Raw genomic sequence first — 21,905 nt, forward strand, 5'->3', positions numbered from 1 at the left:
CAGGCCCTTAGTGTTTTGAACCTGATCCCAAAGTTCATTTCTAAGGTTCTCTCAAATAGGCTAAGGAAAGTGCTTCCGGATTTATCTCCTCAAATCAGACCGCCTTTGTGTAAGAAATGTTCTATAGGTCAAATAATATGGGCTGAATTAATATATTAAGTCTTATTGGGCTAGGCCCGAATTCTTGATCTTATATGATCTGATCAGATCAGATAACGTTTTCTGAAGAGATGCAACTAGATGGTGCGACTGAATTGATGCATAAGCATTATAAATATACATGCAGCAATTCGATTTTCATAGTTCCAGAAATTCTGTAATATACACATTAGAAAACGTAAGCCAAAGGAAAGAGAAAAATGGGGTTGTTGATTTGGTACTAGCATACCGAATTACAGAAGATTATCAACCTGTTCATGTGGATACTAATAGAGGCGTGACTGCTGGACTTTTGCATAAATCTGACACGAGAAGGAAATGAGAAGAAGGCTACTGCTAGACTAAACTTGAAGTTTCCGCTGCGCTGCACGTCTAGTGGTAAACTCTATTTAATCCTAGAATTAATTTTATACATGGATTCTGATTTTCAGGTAGTGAACAAATCTTAAACTATTACAAATTGTTGCACTATAACCTACCCGAAATCTTAACACTTTGTGCATGGCCATCAGATCTCAGAAAACTTCGTCACTACGAGAGAATTGCTGCATCATATCTCTTTGCAAAAGTTGACTTCAGGAAAGCCTTTTACACCGTGGAATGGGAGTTCTTAATAATGGTAATGCGTGCAAGGAGCTTTCCGAGTCGATGGATTGATTGGATAAAACAAATCTGGTACACTTCATCTTCCAAAGTGTGTGTCAATAGGGATTCTTCATATCTGTTCTTTCATCGACGAGGTCTGCAACAAGGGGACCCACTTTCCCCTATACTATTCAACCAAGCTGTTGAAGTGTATTTTCAGAGAATGATTCAGGTAGTCAATTCCTTGCTACAGCAGTTACTCTCTAACAGGATCTCGGATGCCATAATTGCGCTTCAATACGCAGATGACACGGCAATAATTGCAAGCGCACAGGTGGACACCTTAACTCCTTTAAATCGGTGCTATGCCTATTCTCAACAATCTCGAGCCTTCAAGTGAACTTTGAGAAAAGTATTTTTGTTCCACTAAATATCACAGCAGAGAGTATTCCTGGGGTCAAAGCAGTCATGGGTTTCACTCAAAAAAAATTTCCTGTTTCCTATCTCGGAATGCCTCTGACTCTAAAGAGGCCGACAAAAGACATGTATATCCCGTTAATTGAGAAAATTGAGAAAAGGTTAGAGGGTTGGAAATCCAGACTTATCTCAAGAGGAGGGAGGCTAGTGTTGGTACAAACTGTGCTATCTTCGATACTAATTTACCATATGCACTGCTTTCTCCTACCCAAATGGGTCATTGCAATGATTGACAAAGCCAGAAGATCATTTCTATGGGTAATGCTAGAAGGCAAGAAAGAGGAATATACCTTAATATTGGGAACTGGCATGTCTTCCAAAGGAATGGAGGGGGGGGGGGGGGGGAGGCTTGCCAGATCTGCATGTCAGGAACATTGCCTTACTACTAAGATGGTGGTGGAAATGTTACACGCAACCTGACTCGATAGGGGATGGCACTAAAATTTTGTTTTGGTACGACAATTGGGGAGCCGGTATCCTAGCAAAGCCGGGCACAAGACAGGTTCATCACTCACTCTCAATCTGAGAAGTATAGTTAACAATTTGGTTGCCGATCTCTCAACCTTAGTTTCACTGACAATGAGGATATGCTTAAGTGAAGATGGTCCCCAAATGGAACATACAGTGCCAAGTCAGTGTATGCTACACTATTAGGTGGGGTAGAGTAAAATGGGTTTTCAGGAAACTCTGGAAATATCCTATACCTCCCACTGTCAGGATTTATATCAACCTTCTACTACACGATAAAATTTTAACTAGGGATGTCATGGTGGAGAGGAATTTCAATTTCCCTTCACAGTGTGTGATGTGCGATAACTGTTATCTAGAATCAGCCTATCACTTGTTCTTCAAATGCAAATTTGGGGGAAATTTTCTGCTACAGTGGGTTACACACCGCTAGCTAAAGGAGGCACAATTCAGTCCACCTGGATGCTATCTTCTGAGATTGTTGTATTAGTTAATGCAAGAAGGAGATGGGAGAGTCTATTCTCAAGTGTGTGCTGGGCCATATGGAAACAAATGAATCTTAAAATTTTTGAGGGGGAAAGAAGCACATTTGGATGTAATTGTAGCATGGTTGATACATGAAACAACCCTCTGGGAAAGGCATTGCAAGTGAATATGCTAGTGAATGGTCTTTTCTGATTCTGGTTTATCCTTTGACAGCAAAATAGGTTGTAGAAGAGATGGGAAGGGTTCTTTGTATTTTGGTATGGTTTGGTTGTTTTTTACATGAATGATTTATCTGATGTAACCTATCTTTTTAGTTTTAATAAGAATTCTGGTAGCCACTGCCTGAATTGGCTCAAAAAAAAGAGTGGGTTTAAGAATATGAATTTGAGTCTTGCACGTGATCAGGATGGATGCGGAATAGATTCAACGCCCTTAATTTAGACCAAATTTCGTCCGAAGGACTCATAAATTGTCAGATTCAGTGATCAAGTAATAATAGGAAATTATCCTTTCACATCCGTCTAAATCAAATAAAGGCAACTATTTGTTTCTTGTTTGAATACTAGTTAAGCTTAACACTAAATAAATGGTCTCTGTTGCCTCTCAGATTCGTTTTTGATCTTTTTATTATAAAATACAATTGTTAATTGGTGATAATTTTATTTCAAAAATAAATGAATGAAAATATAAAGATAGAGATAACAAATAAAAATCTAATTTGTGCTTCTGATAGTTTCTAATTAACATCTGTTTTATAATTAATATTATATGCTACTCTAATTATCAATTAACCAACATGGTAGTTAATTAATATTATATCGCATGTTTTACACTAATATTTAAGTATTGAAGGAATGGACGGTTCTGTTTTAGTATAAAAATTTCTCCAATAAAAAGACGGAAATAATTAAAATCATATATCACCACCTCTGTTATTCTGAATTCGGATCACCCCAGGTTAAATCCATACCGTTCTTTTAACCATACACAAATCTTAAAGCAGATTCCCTTCAATTGTCTATTTTGCTCGCCAACCTATTCCTAGAGGCGATTTGGATTTGTTCAAGCAAACCTCTTCGCACAAACTCTAATCGGCGTTGTCTCTCTTTTTTTGAAAATGACTTGGTAGAGGCTACCAAGTTTTAATATATTAAAGTAAACAAATCAGTACACATGCACACTACATTCACACTACATCTGGACAAGCCAGTGCACGGCCACGTTCCTACAAAACGATACAATCATCTACAGCCCTCACTACATCTGTCACATAGTTATACCACACACCACATAAAGGAAAGAAATAATAAAACAAGAACAAAGACAAAACAAAACAGTAGAGCTTATGCATATTTGAGCCACAACTGACTGTCTAGATGTGCCCTGTTTGCTAGAATTGTTGGGGTCAATGGTACCCCCCAAACACCACACTGTTTCGATACTTCCAGAGTGTCCACAATGTTGCTACAAAGTGCACTACCCATTCTTTCTTCTTCCTCCGACCGCGTAATGCTCTGGAGTTCTCCCATATATCCCATGTTGTCCGTTGTGCCTGCATGAGTCTGTAGCCGAGTGAGTCAGACATGAGGAACCATACGTGCGTTGCGAATGGGCAATGGAAAAATAGGTGTATAGCAGATTCCCTAGGGCAGTTATTGCATAAAATACAATGCGGTTGACAGTGCATTTTTCCTTTTTCCCATTACATCATGTGTGAGAAGCTTGTTCCTCAAGAGCATAATCGCAAATCGGCGTTGTCTCTCTCTCTCTCTCCCTCTCTCTCTGGCACGCAGATAACTCAGAATTGCAAAAATGTTGAAATGCCAGAACTATTGGAATAGTTATGTGAAGGACTTGGAGACTTACGAGTTAGAAGAATATTATTGCGTGATAATAGGCATGCTAAACAAGATGGGCGGGCTCATAAGCTTTGAGCTGGGCTCTTGAATGAGCCGAATTGAGATGGTAGTGCGGTGATTGTTCCTAGTTTGGAGGATTGGAATGTGGCGGTAGAGATAGAAAAGTTTTTGCAGATATTTCTGGATACAACAAAGATTTTTTCAACTTTTAGGCGACCTTCTTCACATGCGTACTGTAAGAATTTCGGGTAGGTTATAGTGCAACAATTTGATTCAATTCAAGATTTGTTCACTACCTGAAAACCAAAATCCAAGTATAAAACTAATTCCATGATTAAAACAGAGTTTACCACTAGACGCGCAGCGGAAACTTCAAGTCTAGTCTAGCGGTAGCCTTCTTCTCATTTCCTTCTTCTCCTTTCCTTCCGTGTCAGATTCACATAACAGTCCAGCAGTCATGCCTCTATCAGTATCCACACGAACAGATCAAAAATCAACAATCAGTCAGTATGCTAGTATCGATCTCAATCTGAAAGCCTCGTCTTTTTCTCTTTCTTTCTCTCTTCCGTTTTCTGATATCTGTGGAACAGAATTTCTAGAACCAACCAAAAGCCGAACTGCTGCATGTATATTTATAATACTTATGCATCCATTCAGTCGCACCATCTGGCTACATCTCTTCAGATCAGATGAGATCAAGAATTCGGGCCTTAACCCAATAAGACTTAATATATTATTTTAGCCCATTTTATTTGGCCTGTAGAACATTTCTTGCACGTACTTGAAGGAGGTGTGAACTATTCGTAGCACTTTGTTGGAAGATTATACAAATCCCATTTTGCAAAGCTTATCAAAGGAGATGCTAAGAAATTCCACAAATATTGAAAAAAACCAAACGAGATACTAACATTAGTTTGTATTTTTGATCCTCGACACAAGTAAGAATGGGTGGAATTTTGCTTTGGTATTGTATATGGAGAAGGCACTGATGCGTACAAAGAAAGAATAGAATGTGTGGAGAAGTCGCTTAAAAAATGGTATAAAAAGTATGAGAGTACAACTGGCCAAACGACAACTAGTATGTCACCGCAAATGGAATGTTAAAATGAGAAACAAAAGAAGCTTGAGATCAGTTTTTAAGAATTTCGTTCTCAAAACCGTTGATCGTGACAAAAGAGATCCGAGTTGGATAAATATCTGGAAAATGTCGTGGTGTTAGAGTCGGATAAAGAATTTGATTTTTTGCAATGGTAGAGAAAAAATTCAGAATTGTATCCGACTTTGGCACAGATGGTAAGATATTTTTTAGCGGTTCAAGTGTCAATCGTTGCATCTAAGTCAGGTTTTAATGCAGCGGGTCGGTTGATAGATCACTTGCGGAGTTCTATTACACCGGAGACAATCGAGGCACTCCTTTGTTCAAAGGATTGGTTTGCCTCTATTGATGTGAGCTTCAACTTGGATCAATTTCGTCCATTCATGCCGAATTCTTAATTAGTGTTAGAGGTAAATACTTTATTTGTAATTTTCTTTAAGATTTAAAGAATTTTCTATAAATATTTTCTCTGCTTTCTTGATTGCTTTCTTTCTACTGACATGTGTATTATATGTGATCTGTATCTCCTGTTTAGTACGAACATGGATGACCAATTGGCTGTGCTGATATGTTGAAGCTTGAAGGTAAAAGAGGGCATCCATCTTTAAATGGTGTTAGTGGAGAATTATAAGTTTTAAGAGTCTTTATTGCTTAATTGTCTGTTTTAGTATTTTCGCTTTTTGTAGGGACATATTTGCACTTTGTGATTAAACTTGTTTTGTCAGATCAGATTTTTGTCAGGGGAATTAAATTTTAGTGGATTTTACTGGATTTAAATTTTACTGGATTTAAATTTTACTGGATTTAATTTTTAGTGACTTATTGCTTTTTGCTATTTGTCATTCATGTGCTTAATTTTTGAATTTTAGTGGATTTTACAACTCGAATTAAATTTGAACTTTTTCTTCATTAACCAAACTCGTTATCTTCTTTCATCTCTTTTGGATGCAATTACCATCCACATATCAATGTTTATTCACTCTTAAGAGAACCACAATATATTCTGGGCTACTGAAATTTTTTATCATATATAAGGTATGACTAAAGAACAAATTATCTTCGACTAAAGAAAAGAAAATGATGATGGCAATCTGAATGCACTCGCTCTTGTAAATTTTGTGGATAATCACATGAAAGAAACTATATTGTAAGAAAACATAAGGGAAGACGGAGTTTTAGGACTGATATGTAAATTAGACAAAGTTTAGGAGGAAGTAATTCTATTTGGGAAAAAAAATCTCTATAGAAATAAGGATAATTTGCATTAATTTTTTGGGTCCCACCCGGTTTAAATTAGGCTGAGATTCTCAAAAAATTGGGTTCGGGCCTTCGAAATATACATGCCTTTGAAATATACTACAATCAATTGGGTTTGAGCTGAGTTCGGACCGAGCCTAAAGAGTTCAATGGACCGAGCCAGTAGGGGCATTTAAAAAGATGTGGAGGGAGATCGAGAATTTTTATTTTTCTTAGGATATGAACAAAAAATCAGGAATTCTCTTCATACACTTGCCTTGTACGTACCAACATCCTTTCCAAATACTCTTATATGTGTCAATAATAGAAACAAAAATATTAAAAATATATAATTATCTGAGATGCTGGTTACAATCACTAATAGTGAGGCCAATGCAGATATTAGGTGGTGGCATTTATGTTGTTGACAATTAAAACCAATTAACTTCTAATTTCTTTAATTTTATATCTGGTTTGTGAAATTTTTGTAATTGTTTATAAGATTTTCATTTAATAGAAGTTATAGGTTGATAATTGTAAATTGTTTATTCTTTTACAAATAACAGAGAGATGAAATAAACGTTGCCAATTGCCAAAGCGTGGAATTCATAAATTGGCACGTGTTGATTCTTAAACATCCAGGTGAACAAATAGAAGTTAATATGAAGCCCAGCTGGAGAAGAATGAGCAGATAACGTTATGCAATTCTAGCCCATTCTAAAATATTTGGGCCTAGTTTCTCTTATCAGCCCATCAGAAATGGGTCGAGGGTCAACATGTTCTCATACATCTTTACGGCCCATATAAAGCCTAGCAAAACACAAATTTAATTTCTAATTTCGCAATTACAAGCAAAGGACAAGAAGCGCAGCACCAACAAGTTTCCTATATAAAAACATACACAAAACTTTCCTAGCTAGTGACACCGATGCATAACCAAAAAAAAGGATCAACTAGGAACAAGGACGGCGCTTTGACACATGCTATCCATTCCACTTGAACCCCTTATTGCGGCATCAGATCTTCAATGCTTAATTCAGACCAAATGACATCAACAAATAGTTTTGCAGGGCCATTATCATGGACAACGAAGCGGTAATAAGGACAATGCTGATTGGTGATCTCCAGAGTTGTCTTGACAAACCATTCTGATGGAGGGACCTTGTGGCCTATAAACTCATCCGGATGCATGTTGCGGGGCACATACCTGAGATCTATATCGAGTAGAAGGGATGATTTACGGGGGAAAGCCACAAAAGTTTTTGAGAAGGGAATGAGATCGCCAAGCTTAATCATGAAAAACTCATCAGACGTCTTGCCAAAGAGAGTGGTAGTAGCATCCGGATGAGTGAGTAAAGTGTTGCGAGCTGTCACTTGCCCAAAAACATGCATCCCATCTGACATGTCAATGTCAGGGTGAGGTTGGTAGAAGGTATTGGCACCTCGGCTTGTCCTTTGCCCTCTTGAACTCCCAGCGAAATAACTACGGTTCCAACCGGCAAACGTGACTTCCACACTAACTGACCTCCCATCCTCATACACTGCATACATGATCTCTAAAGAGCAACACTGGGTGGTGAGCTTCGTGCGCAACAGCTTATCAGTGGACATGTAGAAAACATCATTTTCATCCCAAAGATTAGTTATCTTACGTACTTCTGCTAGCTCAGCGGCTGTCATCTCTTCACTCTCAGATTCGCTGTCTTCCTCTTCTTCTTCTTCTTCTTCTTCTTCTTCTTCTTTTCCCTCCTCCTTTCCTATTTTTTCATCACCAAAATTCCGTTCCAACTCCAAGTTTCCATAGGATTTGTCAATCAGATCCAACTTGATGTCAACAGGACCAATCGCAGTTATAGGTAGTTCTGTTTCTCCACTCACTTCTGTAAATTTCTGTGGCATCAAACGAAAGAGGTGCTTTAATTAAATAATGGAATTAAAATTCTATGGAACTTGTAATTTTTAGTTCCATATATCATTATGTGTGATCCCCATATTTATATGTAATAATAAGAGTGGGTGAAAGATATAAAAAGCCTCATGCAACTCAGATAATTTGGACACAGCAGTAGCCATCTCAATCTAAAAAATGAGATATTACAAACTCTCAAGACAATTGTCTTGAATCCTCCATTTGAACTAGATTTACATCAAGAGGAACTATCACAACAAATACTAATGAAGATATTACCTAATCTTATTATACTCAGAAAATCATGGTCAAAAGGAACTCCATCTATTACTTTTCTTTATCATGTGGGAACTAGAATTAATTCCCATTTACTTACTTTTATCCATGTGGGGGGTGGGGGGTAAGAAGCGTCTTTACTCGGCTACTAAATTCATTTTATACACAGCAGGAGGATATATCTTTTTATTAACTGGAGTTCTAGGTATGGGTTTGTATGCTTCCAATAAACCAGTACTAGATTTTGAATGATTAATTAATCAATCATATCCTACCGTATTAGAAATCACATTTTATATCGGCTTATTATTGCATATGCTATCAAATTGCCAATTATACCCTTGCATACATGGTTACCTGATATTCACGGAGAAGCACATTATACTACATGTATGCTCTTAGCTGGGATTTTATTGAAAATGGGAGCATATGGATTAATTTGGATTAATATGGAATTATTACCCCATGCTCATTCTATATTTTCTCCTTGGTTGGTAATAATAGGAACGATACAACCTCAGGTTAGGCATCCCATTCCCCCCTGTTGATCTATTCCTCAAGCATGTGACTGCAGGTGTGTGACTGAGGATGCTACAAGTGTGTGAGTAAAATAAAGCATAAAACGGAAACTGGCTATAGATTTGTACCCCTGAATCCATTACAAGGAAGCCTTGGTCAGTTGATGTGCTAAAGATCGTGTGCACATCAGGATAGTCCATAATTGTTATCTTACCCAAAATTTCTGCTTTTTTTCTTGGACTAAAATCAAACTTAAGTGCAAATACCTCCATGAGGGGTATCCGACAATAATATTCTTCTAACTCGTAAGGCTCGAAGTCCTTCACATAACTATTCCAATCGTACTGGCATTTCACCATTTTTGCAATTCTGAGATACCTGCACATGACATAGCAACAAAGTCTAACATTTTGCAATTAAACAAAAGAGATGGATCAGGTGTGGCTTACGTACAGCAATAGTACAGTTTCGTGCTTCTGAGTTAAACCTATACTGAAGGCAGGCCTCTAAAAACTTTTCATTTATAAAAAAAACAAACGAATAAGTAAAAAACAGAATACAAATTGAACGGTGAATTTCAAAGGGGCTTAAATTGAAATCATGACCACCGTGAATCAACACGCACCAGATAAAAAGGTACTAACAAATTGCATATGATTGTGAAAATTTCTTAATCTTCTAAATTGATTTGGCACAACAAAAATGACAGACTATCTATCAGTGGTGAAACTGTTAGAGGAAGCTAAACGGAGAAACCGATGATTATCCTGGAACAACGCCCGAACAATCCTCATCACGCAAGAGCTTCAGTTTGTGGAAGAGCGCGCTCGTGCGCCAGAGAGAGACAGAGAGAAAGAGATAGAGAGAGACCTGTAGGCGGAGACGCCGATTAGAGTTTGCGGGAAGAGGTTTGCTTGGACAAATCGCCTCTAGGGTTAGGTTGGCGAGCAAAATCGATCGACCACGAGAGTTGGGACTTGGGAGTGAGTCCACGAGAACAGATTTAATCCCTGCCGCTCAATAGATTCGGTGCCTATCGAAGATGTAGAGAAACCGCTTTAAAATACGTGTGAGATTAAAATAACAGAATTTAATAATTCTACCTTGCGCTATCAAAGGATGGATCAAATTCAGGATAAAATAGCTGGTCATATATGATTTTACAGTGATGCTTTCATGGATATCAAGTTATCAACTATTTAACAAAAAAAATGTTTGAATCAATTACACCCTTTGATTTCTGGAAGGGCAATTTTAGTATAATATTTTGTGTTAATCTATCTATTGCGAAATTTTATAAAGTACTCTTCTTTTTTAAAACGTAGAACAAAATATCTTTCTTCTAAAATTCTTAACAAAATGTCCTTATGGACCCACTTATTTCCTCTCTCTTTCTTCTTCCTATTTACTCTTATCTATTATTTGTTTATGTAAAATATACAATTGTGATTTTATTTATATTTTGAATAATTTTTATTTTTTATGTGTATAAATGATTTAAAATAAAAAATTAAGTGGGAAATTTTATTTGCTAAAATCATAAAGTATAGTATTAGTGTATATACATGTACTAAGTGAATTTAAAACTTTAAATTTTTTGCATGTACATACATCACTCACGAAATACTTGAATTTTAACAATTTGGATTCGTAGATCAAAATCAATCCTATAGTCTTTTGGAGGTGTGCTCACTAACTCCTCTTGGTAAGCACATCACACCTTAGTTTTTCTCTAAACACATTATTCGTGAAATAGATCAGTTTCAACATATTGAATATTTGCAGTCGATTAACTATGTTTTTAGTTAAGCTCAACAACCATCTTAATAAGATTAAGTTCATATGGACTTTTAACCTCTTAAATTCATCCCGTATTTTAGGATGGAGACTAGCCAGTTTATCGCAATTAAAAGAAAATTAAACTTCAGTTTCAATGTATTTTGAGAGGATTTAACTGGAGTAGTGCCTTCATAATTTCAATTTTTTATGACCTCAAAAAAGATATAACAGCAGAAATGAGAATGATTTGAGCAACCCAAAAATAAGCCTATAATCACTTCCACAAAAGCTATGTAAATTTTTTTGTATGAGACGATCCTTTTGTTCGCTCCGTAACGGCCCTTATGATTTAAACATGTACATTGTTGGATCTTTCGGCCTAGTGTTGTGCTCGACTTTATTATATTTGATTTCCCTTCTTTTTGTAGTGAATTTTACGCCTATGATTTTTTGAAAATTAAATTGGGCCTTGACGGGCTGACAGTTCTCTTTGTTTCAAAACTTGAAATCTGGACGGGCTGACGATCTAGCTTAACTTGACCATTGAGGTTGTTCCTAAAGTTGTGGTGGTTTCGTTGATTGTCGGTTGATTTATAGTTCCGGTTTAGTTTGATTTAGTGTCTTCTGCACTATATATATCTTTGATTGGTGTCGACTTTGAAAAATAAAAGATGGTTCATGCACCTGAAGGGTTTGATCTGGTGTCATCTGTTAGCAGGAATATGACAGACTATGCGCACGGAGAAAATCACTAGGTTCTTATTCATTACAATCAAGCAATGATAATTAAATTTGTGTCCACATAATATATATATCCCGTGTGTTTTTAGTTAGTTTATAGCTGAATATTTTCAAAAACACTCGTTATCTCATTTTATGTCTCAACTTAATATTCTGATGATACATACTGTAAACACTACGATGTAACTTTTCAGATGTAAAACTCTTATACTCTTATATACTTACGGGCGGTTTGACCCAAACAAAAGTTTAGTTGGTTGTGTTCATGTCATGATGAAGACATGATTTTATTATTTTTATTAAAATTAAAAATAATTAATCATAAATTGCTGGAAACGGAAATCAAATTTGAGACGTCCAAATTGAATATCAAGCACACTTACATTACATAGATACATAAAAATATTAAATCCGACCGCTAAAAGATCCAGTAGGCAAAGTCCACATAAATAGCTTGCTGAATTTTGCCCACGTAAATAGCTCGTTGAATTATCTAGCAGACCAAGTCATGCATTTAATTTCGAAACAATGTTATATATTTAATTTTAATTTTTTTTTTCAGAGTATGGATATGTGAATATTTAATAGTTTGATGAATCGAGTTCTGTTAAAAAAAAATAAAAAATATAATAGCAATCTAGAAAAACACAATGTAAGAACTCTGCGTCTCTGCCTGTTCACCGCTTCAGCTTGTACTGTTGTACGAAATTCGTCATCTGGTCCCAGTCACATCTTAACGCCCTCCAAATTACACGATACAAATCACTGATCAATACCTCTAAACTACATCAATTAATTTAAGATATCAGTAAATCAGGTACAGGCAGCAAGAATAAACATAACCTCGTGAACCCAATCAAATCTGACAGAAGAGAAGAAGTGCAGAGATGTTCAGATCTGAATCCCAGAATCGAATTGCAGAGCTGTCAGTAGGGATAAAATTAAATAATACCCTGGATTCTATGCTACACATCTCTTTAGTACTCTGTAGATATCCATGTGTGATGTGTCCCTCACACACTTGACAATTGCCACTTCGGAAAATATGAATTGTGATAAAATGGTAAAAGCAATAATTGTAGATAGTAGTTGTAAACCAGTTAAAATTTCCGTGACATTTATTGAATTATGGTTGTAATAATGATGTAAAAGACTATATAAGCCAGGTGGCTCAACAGTAACCAGACTGCATCTCCCACCTTCTGAGTTTGGGCAGTATTATCTCTTCTTGCTTTATTTACATTTATGCAATATATTGTTTAGCACGTGCTTCGAGGTTAATCGGGTGTTAGACACTTATTTTACATATTGCCTGCCATTGAGTAACTAATCAATATGCAATTAATTCAGGTAAATTTTTACAAACAAATATATGCTCGGTTAATCTCTGTATAACATTTTTTTTGGTGGAATGTAAATATCTTTGTCTTATCTCAATGGTAATGTGTATTATAAATATGCAATTAATTATTGTGATTTTTTACAAACAATTATATGTTCGGTTAATCTCAATGGTAATGTGTATTATAATTGAGGAGGGATCCAATTACACTATTTTATAGTGACGTCACATCTTGATACCACATGTTTGTAAGTCATTTTTGCGATTTTAAAATTTAAACAGTCGATCCGAACCATTCTACATGATCTTCATATTAAGAAGTGTTTGGAGACCAAATTTTATATTTTTTAAAATTTGTTTAGTATTTATTAAGATGTGTACAAAATTGTTATTTTTAGACAATTCTGGACCATTAAAGAATATTTTTTTATCAAAAATTCTAAATAAATACTAAGAAGTTTTCAAAAATATAAAATTTGGCCTCCAAGCACATTTTGATATGGAGATCACGTTGAATGGTTCGGATCGACTATTTGGATTATAAAATCATAGAAATAACTTATAAACATATGATGTCAAGATGTGACACTATAAAATGGTGTAATTGAATCCCTCCTCATTATAATTATGCAAAGAATAAAAATTATATAAATTAACAAGAGATACTTTGAATATTAAAAATATTATAAAAGTTGAAAGTGAAACTACACAATCATTTTAATATTCAGAAGAATTTACTATGAGTATGAAAAATATTGCGTACCGCGAGTTGTTATCCATGCACGCATTAAAATTTTAAAACAATTGTACATCAAAACTATCAAATACGTTTATTTTACATTCTAAGTGCAAAATACTTAATGGTCCATATTTAACCGTATAATGATAAAATTGCAAGACTTAAACAAATACTAGATATCCACACTTCATATATATTACAACCATACGATATTCCAAAACTATAAAATCCAAATATGAAAACAAAATACTACCAGAAAATTAAAAAAGAACCTGAAAAATCTTGTTATTTCTTTCGAGAGCAAATTCACCACCAACTCTTTTTATTATCTTATTAATATATTTAATCTATCGATCGGTAATCTGTAACTCCAAAACTTAAGACTAACTAATTGGTCTTAATATATTCGACTTGATTGTAATTTGATTTTTATATTCGTAAAATATCTCACCGAATACCATTTATTGACACGTGGGTTCCACATATGGTACGAACCCATACATGAACCATGATTCCATCAATTCCATGAATCACGACCAGTCTACTAAACAAAAATAAATACACAAAAGAAAACGCGATCAGGTAAAAGGAAAGAACACGTAGGGCCCGTTAGAAAATTCCAGAGGTGCCCACCGTTTCAGTTTCAAGTCTTTGGGTTTTTTTTTTTTTTACCTTGACAAAAGCTTTTAAAGCCTGTAACTGTGAGCCCAGTTTGTACTTGTTACGCTCGAGAGAATTACTGTACTTCACATGGGCCGTTTAATTCTGCTGGGGCAAATAAATGTGGTGTCGGAAATCAATGTTTCCAGAGAGAGGTAGTTGGCGACTTGGCGCTGGCCGTTGGGACACAGCAGCGCTCATCTTACACCCTGTTTGGATGGAGAGTAGAGGAAGAAGAGGTGAAGAATAGAAGAGGATGGAATGACATAGAAATGAAGATTAATATTTTTTTTTTTGTGTTTGAATGATTAATGAAAGAAAATAAATTTAATTTTTTTTTCCTTCTCATTTCTTGTTTGATTGATTAAAATTTAAAAGGTTAATGAGAAATTTGATAGTTGTTGTAAGTTTGTGTAAAAAACTTGTATGAAAATTATATTAGTAAGATATAGATTTGGACATTTGTGTTATTTTTTTTAGAAATTGCAACAATTTTTTTTTTCCATCCATTACATTTCAAATTGGGAGGGAAACCAATTATATTAATTACAATGATATAAGATTAAACCTTTCACAGTTTCATCTCCTGTACTCTTCATCTCCGATATAATTTTATCAACCAAACATAATTCGACGAAAAGTTCTCTTTTCTTTCCATTCCGTCCCTTCCTCTACTCTCTATCCAAAGACCAGACTTCTTTTCCCAACCCTTGTTATTTTGGTAAATACAAACTCTTACTGCTAGAAATGACCTATTCCTAGAACTAGTAGTACAACAAGCCTATCCTCCCATCTAGTTTTTCTCAAGTAGTAGTAGTTTCCGGGCACTCTATGTAAGAACAGAAGTATTGCATCCGATAGCACTAGTTATTTATTAGAAAGGTACAGTTGAACAGAGCAAAGCTATTCCCCACCGACCTCAATCCAAAAAATGCTATCCTGGCACCGTAATTATTCTCCCTCAAATTTAAGGCCCGCGATTGATATCGCTTACTTTTTCAACTCTGCTATTGTAAATTGAATCATATAATTGAAATGAATGGATCGATTTATATAAAACAAAAGCTCCTAAATTCTAAATTAGATCGATGCGGTCCTTTCTAGGGGTGTCAATGACACCCGTTTACCCGTTTACCCGTTTACCCTACCCGTATCGTATTTGATAAGACGGGTATGGATAATTTTTTTTTTTTTTCATTAGTTTATTGGGTATGGGTAAATATTTTTTTTCGTTAGATAAACAGGTATGGGAACGGGTAAAGGTTATTTCGTACCCGTTGGATAATGGGTAATTATATGAAATATATTATATATAAATATATCAATATTATATTCAATTTATTTTTTTTTATTTTTTTCATATTGTTGTATGCCTGTATCAACGCTAGAGACATATATATCAACGAATTCATTTCCTTGTTTTCTTCCTTATTCATTGTTATTGTCTTTTTCTCAATTCTACAAATGAAAATATTCCATGTTTCAAAGAAAATATATCCTCACCTTATTTTCTGGCAATAATGTATTGTTTGGTCTAAATAAGTAATCCATTAATGTCAGCTCAGGTGTTAGCGTCTGAATTTTGCATTACATGTTAGCTTTCTCAAGGTTATACTATGAATATATATATTTAATAATTGAATGAGATGAAATGAAATGTTAGAAGAAAGAATGTAACAAATGACAAAATTGACCATATGCTTTCCGAACCATTATATTGGTATTTTCGTTATTCGCTCACTACCGTTTCGTTACCCGTTAATCATAACGTGTATGGGTAGGGTAGGGTAAGACAAATTCTTAACGGACGTGGGTAAGGTCAATTCTTAGTGGGTATGGGTATGAAAATGGTTCCACCCTCCCCGTATCGTACCCATTGACACCCCTAGTCCTTTCTTTTTTAAAAGGAAATAGCAATTAAAAACTCAACATCTGACTAACTTAGAAGTGACAAAAGAGTAGTTATTTTTTTGAAACCTTGACAGTGACTATCAAGTATAATTTTTATTAATTTAAACGTAAAATACACCCATTGTTCTATATTCAAAACATCATCCAAACTATATCAACATCTAAAAAACATCCACATCTAAACATCAACATCTAACAACACAAACACTAAAAAAAAACAAAAAAAAACAAACCATATCTTTTAGTGGTAGACACCGATAACCTTCAGTATTGGCTGGCTAGCGACAAAAAAGTAGTTATTGAAAAAGAAAAAATATTGGCAATCATAATTATTAGCAATTAAACTAGGAACTTGGCACAATAACACAAATTTGTCTCTCTACACAAAAGTGCTGGTTTAATTCTTGAAAGAACATCTAAAAGAATGCCGGACTGTATGACCTTTAATAAAAAATGAATAATAAATTCGCAATTGGGGCAACATAATGAATATTTAATGAATAAATTTAATTATTCATATGTTGTCTATAATTTAAATATGTTGTTTATCACATTTAATGTAATTTGACAATCATTTGGAGATTGATTGTATGCTAATAATTTGAACCTTTAAAGAAGTTTCTTGGAAATATTTTTTTTTAATAAAAAGTTTAATGGATTGTTATCGTTGTTAAATTAATTTATCTTCAATATAATATAATATTTTATTGGTTAGATTGGATACTTATTGACAGGGGCGGTCCCAGGATTTTCGTCAGGGGGTAAAAAAATATCGAATCGGGTTTAAATAGTTTATCGGATTTAAATCCATTAACTAATTAGGTACTTGATAAAAAAACAATGTTTTGACTTATATTTTCTAATACCTCAACTTATAATTTATGATCCTATAACTTATAATTAATATTACAAATCAAAATTCAAGAAATTTATTTTGACTAAAACTCAAAATTCAGGGAAAGGCGGCTGCCCTCCCCTGTGCTACAGTAGATCCTCCACTGCTTATTAAAGTAGGGAAGAAAAAGTTGATATTTCTATGGACTGCCAGATTTATTCTTAAATTTTCATATTGTAATAAACTTACTCCGTTACTAGAGCCAATATTTAAAAATGTGGTTTAGTTCAGGAACCAAATCCTCTGCCCCTGGGGGCAAGAATTTTCTACCTCCAGAGTCACTATGTGTCGGTCCAAGGTGGGCCCCAGTTCAAAAATTAAAAGTGATCGACCCCCTTTAACAGTGACCGGCCCCACACGCAGTGACTGAGGGGGTAGAAAATTCCTGCACCCAGGGAGGCAGAGGATTCAGAGTCTTTAGTTCATGCACGCGAAATGTTACTGTATCGCATATGCGGATTTTAATGCGAACTTATATATGCGAATGTTTGAATGAATTGTTATTGGACTCTAAATAGTATAGAAATATGTCTAAGGAATTTACCACATTATTTTCTTGGAAATTAGATGAGAAAAATATCCTAAAATTCAAATTTCTTGAAAGTCACTAATAATGGACAATAATTTTCATGATAAAATTCTACATAAAAAAAATCATAAATTTTGATTTAAAAGAACCTAAAAACTAAAAAAAGGTGAATTTATATGAATTTTTGAAGTTTTGGAGACAATTCTGAATGTACAAAATGTGGTACCCTAACAAAAATCATAATCTAACTTCTAAATATCTGCATGACTGTATATTCAAATCCGTATATAAATAACTGTATAACATTTTAAACACGGCAACAGACTGCATAGTGCATACACATCTATGATTCATGCGGAGTAATAGATGTGTATAAAAGAGCTTTAGGTTGTGGACTAAAGTTAATGAGACCTAACTTGGTTATTCCAACTTAGGTTGATTTAAATTATTCGTATTTGATTGATATCTAAAGTTATACCTTGACTTAAATTATTTCTAGTTTGATAAGAATTTGATAGCTTAAGACATGATTTAATATTACAAATTATTTTGTCCTACAAAATTTGTAATAACAACAATAAAACTATTCTTTGTATTTTTTTTTTCTTTTCATTTTGATTGAAAGAAATTGTACAAGAAAACGAGTTATGTATAAATTAATTCTATATCTTAGAAAAACACATTGTATTTAATGAATCTTATTTAATTAATGTTATATGTGTACTAATTTTATTTGTCAAAAATGTGTTAGGTTGATGGACAAAAAAATTATTATTTTGTAGTACAATTTAAAAAATATTTTATTTATTTATTTTTTAGATTACATATTTTGTTGATTTAGAAAGTTATGCCATTTTAAAAAAATTATTGATTCTATAATTGATAAAGTTATAAGTTTTCTTATACGCAAATGAAAAAAAAATTGCTTATTTTATATTTCTTAAAAAGTGATTAAAAATAATAAAAATAATGAAAAATTAGGTCTCATACTCAATTAAAATTAAACCACTTAAAGAGGTGGTTTAGTTTAGGCCAATTTAGTTCGGCCTAAAGATCGGCTTATTCCGTCTTAATTCGGCTCAATTAAACCACGTTTAGTGGAATAAGTGAGACCTAAAGCCCTTATTCCACTGTTTAGTCCACAACCAAACATGACCTGTGCGAATTTCACAATTATCCCTAACATATCCCAAATTAACTAAAACCATGGCTTTTCCTTTCTTTTCGCCTTACAGGCAAGTAAATGCCATGTAATGGAAATAATTAATTATTTATGGGTTTCTATCATTTACGAAGAATGAACCGAATCTTGCTTTGATAGGAAAGAAATAATTAAAAGGGTCTAAGCCATTGGGCTCATCATGCGAGGAACAAATAAATTTGAAATTTTCGAAAATTGGACCCGTAATTTCTCTGTACCATTTTGTTTGGTTCGAACTTCGAAATGAATTAATTGTTGTGTAATTCGTCATAACAAATTATGCAGATAACTATTGATCCAAATAAAAAATAATACTTTTACCAATCTCTTTCTTTAAAAAAAAAAAATGACGTCATAACAAATTATGCAGATAACTTCTATTTTATAACAACCACAACTCTAAAGTAATGCATTCACGTCAAAAATCGTAAAGTAATATTTTTATATTCTCATTTTTAAAATAATGTATTTACGTCAAATCGTAAAATTTTGAATTTATTTTGTAAAATATAAAAAAGTAAAAAAAAAACTAACAATTTAAATAACATAAACCGGTGATCTTTTGACTTCTTAATCTTACGGAGAACAAATTACTCGAATTTTCTAATTTTCAATGCAAATGCATATTATTATAAAATTTTCTTGCTTGCAATTTATATTTGAATTAATAATGAAAAAAATGAGTTGTGTTCGTAATTTGACATCAAACTCGCTTCTTCTAATAGGACCCCTCGTACATTTTTACTCATTATTAATTTTGCGCATAAGGAGCTTTTTGTTTATCGTTTAGTAATTTATTGTTTATACTTCTAATTAAACTATAGTTTAGGCAAAAGTAGCCAAAATATTTTCAAATTGAATTAAATATCCACTAAAACTGTTAAACGTGAAGAACTCATCAACTACTTAAATACAATGTGGGTTGGTGGTTTTAAACTTAAATGCTTAACTAATTGTGGGCTAAAAAAATTAAGAATCCTACTACTTTTGGACGGGATACAAAACATATAGCACAAAACCAACACGACCTACACCACACCACTCATTATCCAATTAAATGTCTTTATGTGTAGACTCATTACAGTTAGTTACAAATAGTAATTATTTCCACTAATTATCGGATATATAAATCAAGAGCTATATTAATTATTATTAAACTTGCATTATTAGTGGGAAGGTGACGTGTGTATTAGAACCATATATATATATATATATATTTTTTTTTTTTTTGAAAGAAGAATAGGGGTCATGCAGTCATGCCCCTATTTGCTTAATTGATTGATAAATAAAACAAAGTTCGGTCTTTATAGAAACATAAATTTTAATCTGTGGTATATAATAGTGGGGGCAAGTAATTAAATTAAATAAGATAGAGAGATTCATGCAAGTTTATATATGCTGCTGATTTCTTCGATCTTTCCTTGTGTTAAAGAAAGAAAGAAGAAATGAGAAGAGTGCATTTAGTTTGCAAACCAAAACAAGTATTCTCATAAATGTTGTAGGTCCCCTTTTGTTTCTGCACTGCAGCTAGCTCATTCTTCTTTGCTGTCGGTAGTCAGATACTTACCAGTTACAGTCAAACAGCAATAGTAATTAGGATTATATATATAATTTTATGAACTGCAGAGTTATAATATTTTTTTTGGAAACCTGCTAATAATTAATCATTGAGGATATTGTTTTCGTCATGAATTTGGCCGTCGATATATAGTGTTCTATGGATCTCTAACATTACCAGCTAACAGTTGATTCAAAATTTCACTAACATCTGATATATTACTAATTGTTATTTAATTATTTTATTTTTGTACATGATTCACATTTTTTACAATACATACTTCACAGTTTTAAAGTAATAAACTGCCAGTGATTTGTGCGAGCGAAATTTCTCTGGTGAGAAGAATCACTGTTCTAAATTGCGACTAATTTTGTGCTAGCGAATTCTACACGAAATTTCTATGACGAGAAGAATAACTCTAAAATCTAATTAATTTGAATAATTTCAAATTTGGATTAAATTGGACATGCATTGTTCAAATCTAACATATTATATTCAAGTTTTCTCTTCAATCTTCTACTATTATCCCAACTAAATGACACGGTCTCTTTAGCTGAAATGTATTGAGCTCGCATTTGTTTCTTATTTTACCAGTAAGTTACCGGCTCTATGTAACTTTCTTATTTCAATAGAATGTGGGAATGACCCCCATTTTTTCTCAAAAAAAAAAAAAAAATGATACTGTCTCAATGTCACCACTGGAGATCGCAGGTGAATAAAATATTAAATTAAGACACACTACGTCTCAGCGGGGATGCTGGTTTAATTAGGTACCAGCTGTGACTGGTTTGTCTGTGTGACTGTGTTGGGATTGCCTACAGATTAATTTGTTTAGAAAAAAATATTGTACCAATTAATCACTTAGAGGTACTCAGGATCACCATAAAAAGTACAAGTGAAAACTACAACATCTGAGCATGCATAGTTCTATGTAACATATTTCCCTGCTGAGATGGAAAATGCTATACCCTACTAATTTATTAGAAGGGTTATGACTTAATTATGAGCAATCTTGCTAGCAGCCGTTCCAATAACTTAGCCCACAGATCCAGCAGACATTTTAATGTTACACAACTACTATTTTGCGGTGATCTCTTCATAATGAAACGCATATAATTTCTCAATATATATCAAATGTTAGATGACTAGTATTTTGTTCAAAATTAAAGATTGCTTATGCAAGATTTTATAGACCCAGCCAAATGTTATTTTGATCAGACAAAATAGTAAATTCTTCATGGAAAAGTTAGTAATTATGAGCGTCTTTGCAGTACGCACGAATTATATACAATTTATTCATTGTTATTGGAAACTTTTAAAATTTTGCATTTGTTTGAAAAGATATATATTTATTATTTATATAAATAAATTTTATTTAAAAAATGAATTATTGTCGTATTATATTCAAATCACAAATTTTACAAATTACCAAATTATTCTCGCTATAAATAATTCTTACTATTCCAGTGTGGTTTAATTT

At 33.6% G+C, this 21,905-nt stretch overlaps 1 protein-coding gene across 4 annotated transcripts; it reads right to left on the reverse strand.

Moving 5' to 3' along the window:
* Positions 1-7,170: 7,170 nt before the first annotated feature.
* Positions 7,171-10,080, reverse strand: LOC144552390 (uncharacterized). 4 transcript variants are annotated; one of them, XM_078300399.1, is made up of 3 exons: positions 9,941-10,080; positions 9,337-9,448; positions 7,171-8,256 (listed from the first exon to the last, which is right to left on the reverse strand). In XM_078300399.1, exons 2-3 carry the CDS (start codon positions 9,427-9,429, stop codon positions 7,372-7,374), a joined length of 978 nt encoding a protein of 325 aa, XP_078156525.1. In that variant the 5' UTR covers positions 9,430-9,448; positions 9,941-10,080; the 3' UTR covers positions 7,171-7,371. The 4 variants fall into 4 exon arrangements, with proteins under 4 accessions (XP_078156525.1, XP_078156523.1, XP_078156524.1 ...); XM_078300397.1 differs by having other exon boundaries at positions 9,199-9,448; XM_078300398.1 differs by lacking the exon at positions 9,941-10,080 and having other exon boundaries at positions 9,337-9,931.
* Positions 10,081-21,905: the final 11,825 nt, after the last annotated feature.

Source organism: Carex rostrata, chromosome 4 (genome assembly GCF_964058835.1).
Source record: "Carex rostrata chromosome 4, lpCarRost1.2, whole genome shotgun sequence".
Classification (NCBI taxonomy): domain Eukaryota; kingdom Viridiplantae; phylum Streptophyta; class Magnoliopsida; order Poales; family Cyperaceae; genus Carex; species Carex rostrata.

What these genes read in the sequence shown, in the direction of transcription:
- LOC144552390 (XM_078300395.1), bottom strand. Translation starts at nt 9,456, where the DNA reads ATGTGCAGGTATCTCAGAATTGCAAAAATGGTGAAATGCCAGTACGAT. An exon ending in TCCTTGTAATGGATTCAGGG is followed by an intron (nt 8,257 to 9,198) that starts GTACAAATCTAT and finishes TTGATGCCACAG; the next exon opens with AAATTTACAGAAGTGAGTGG.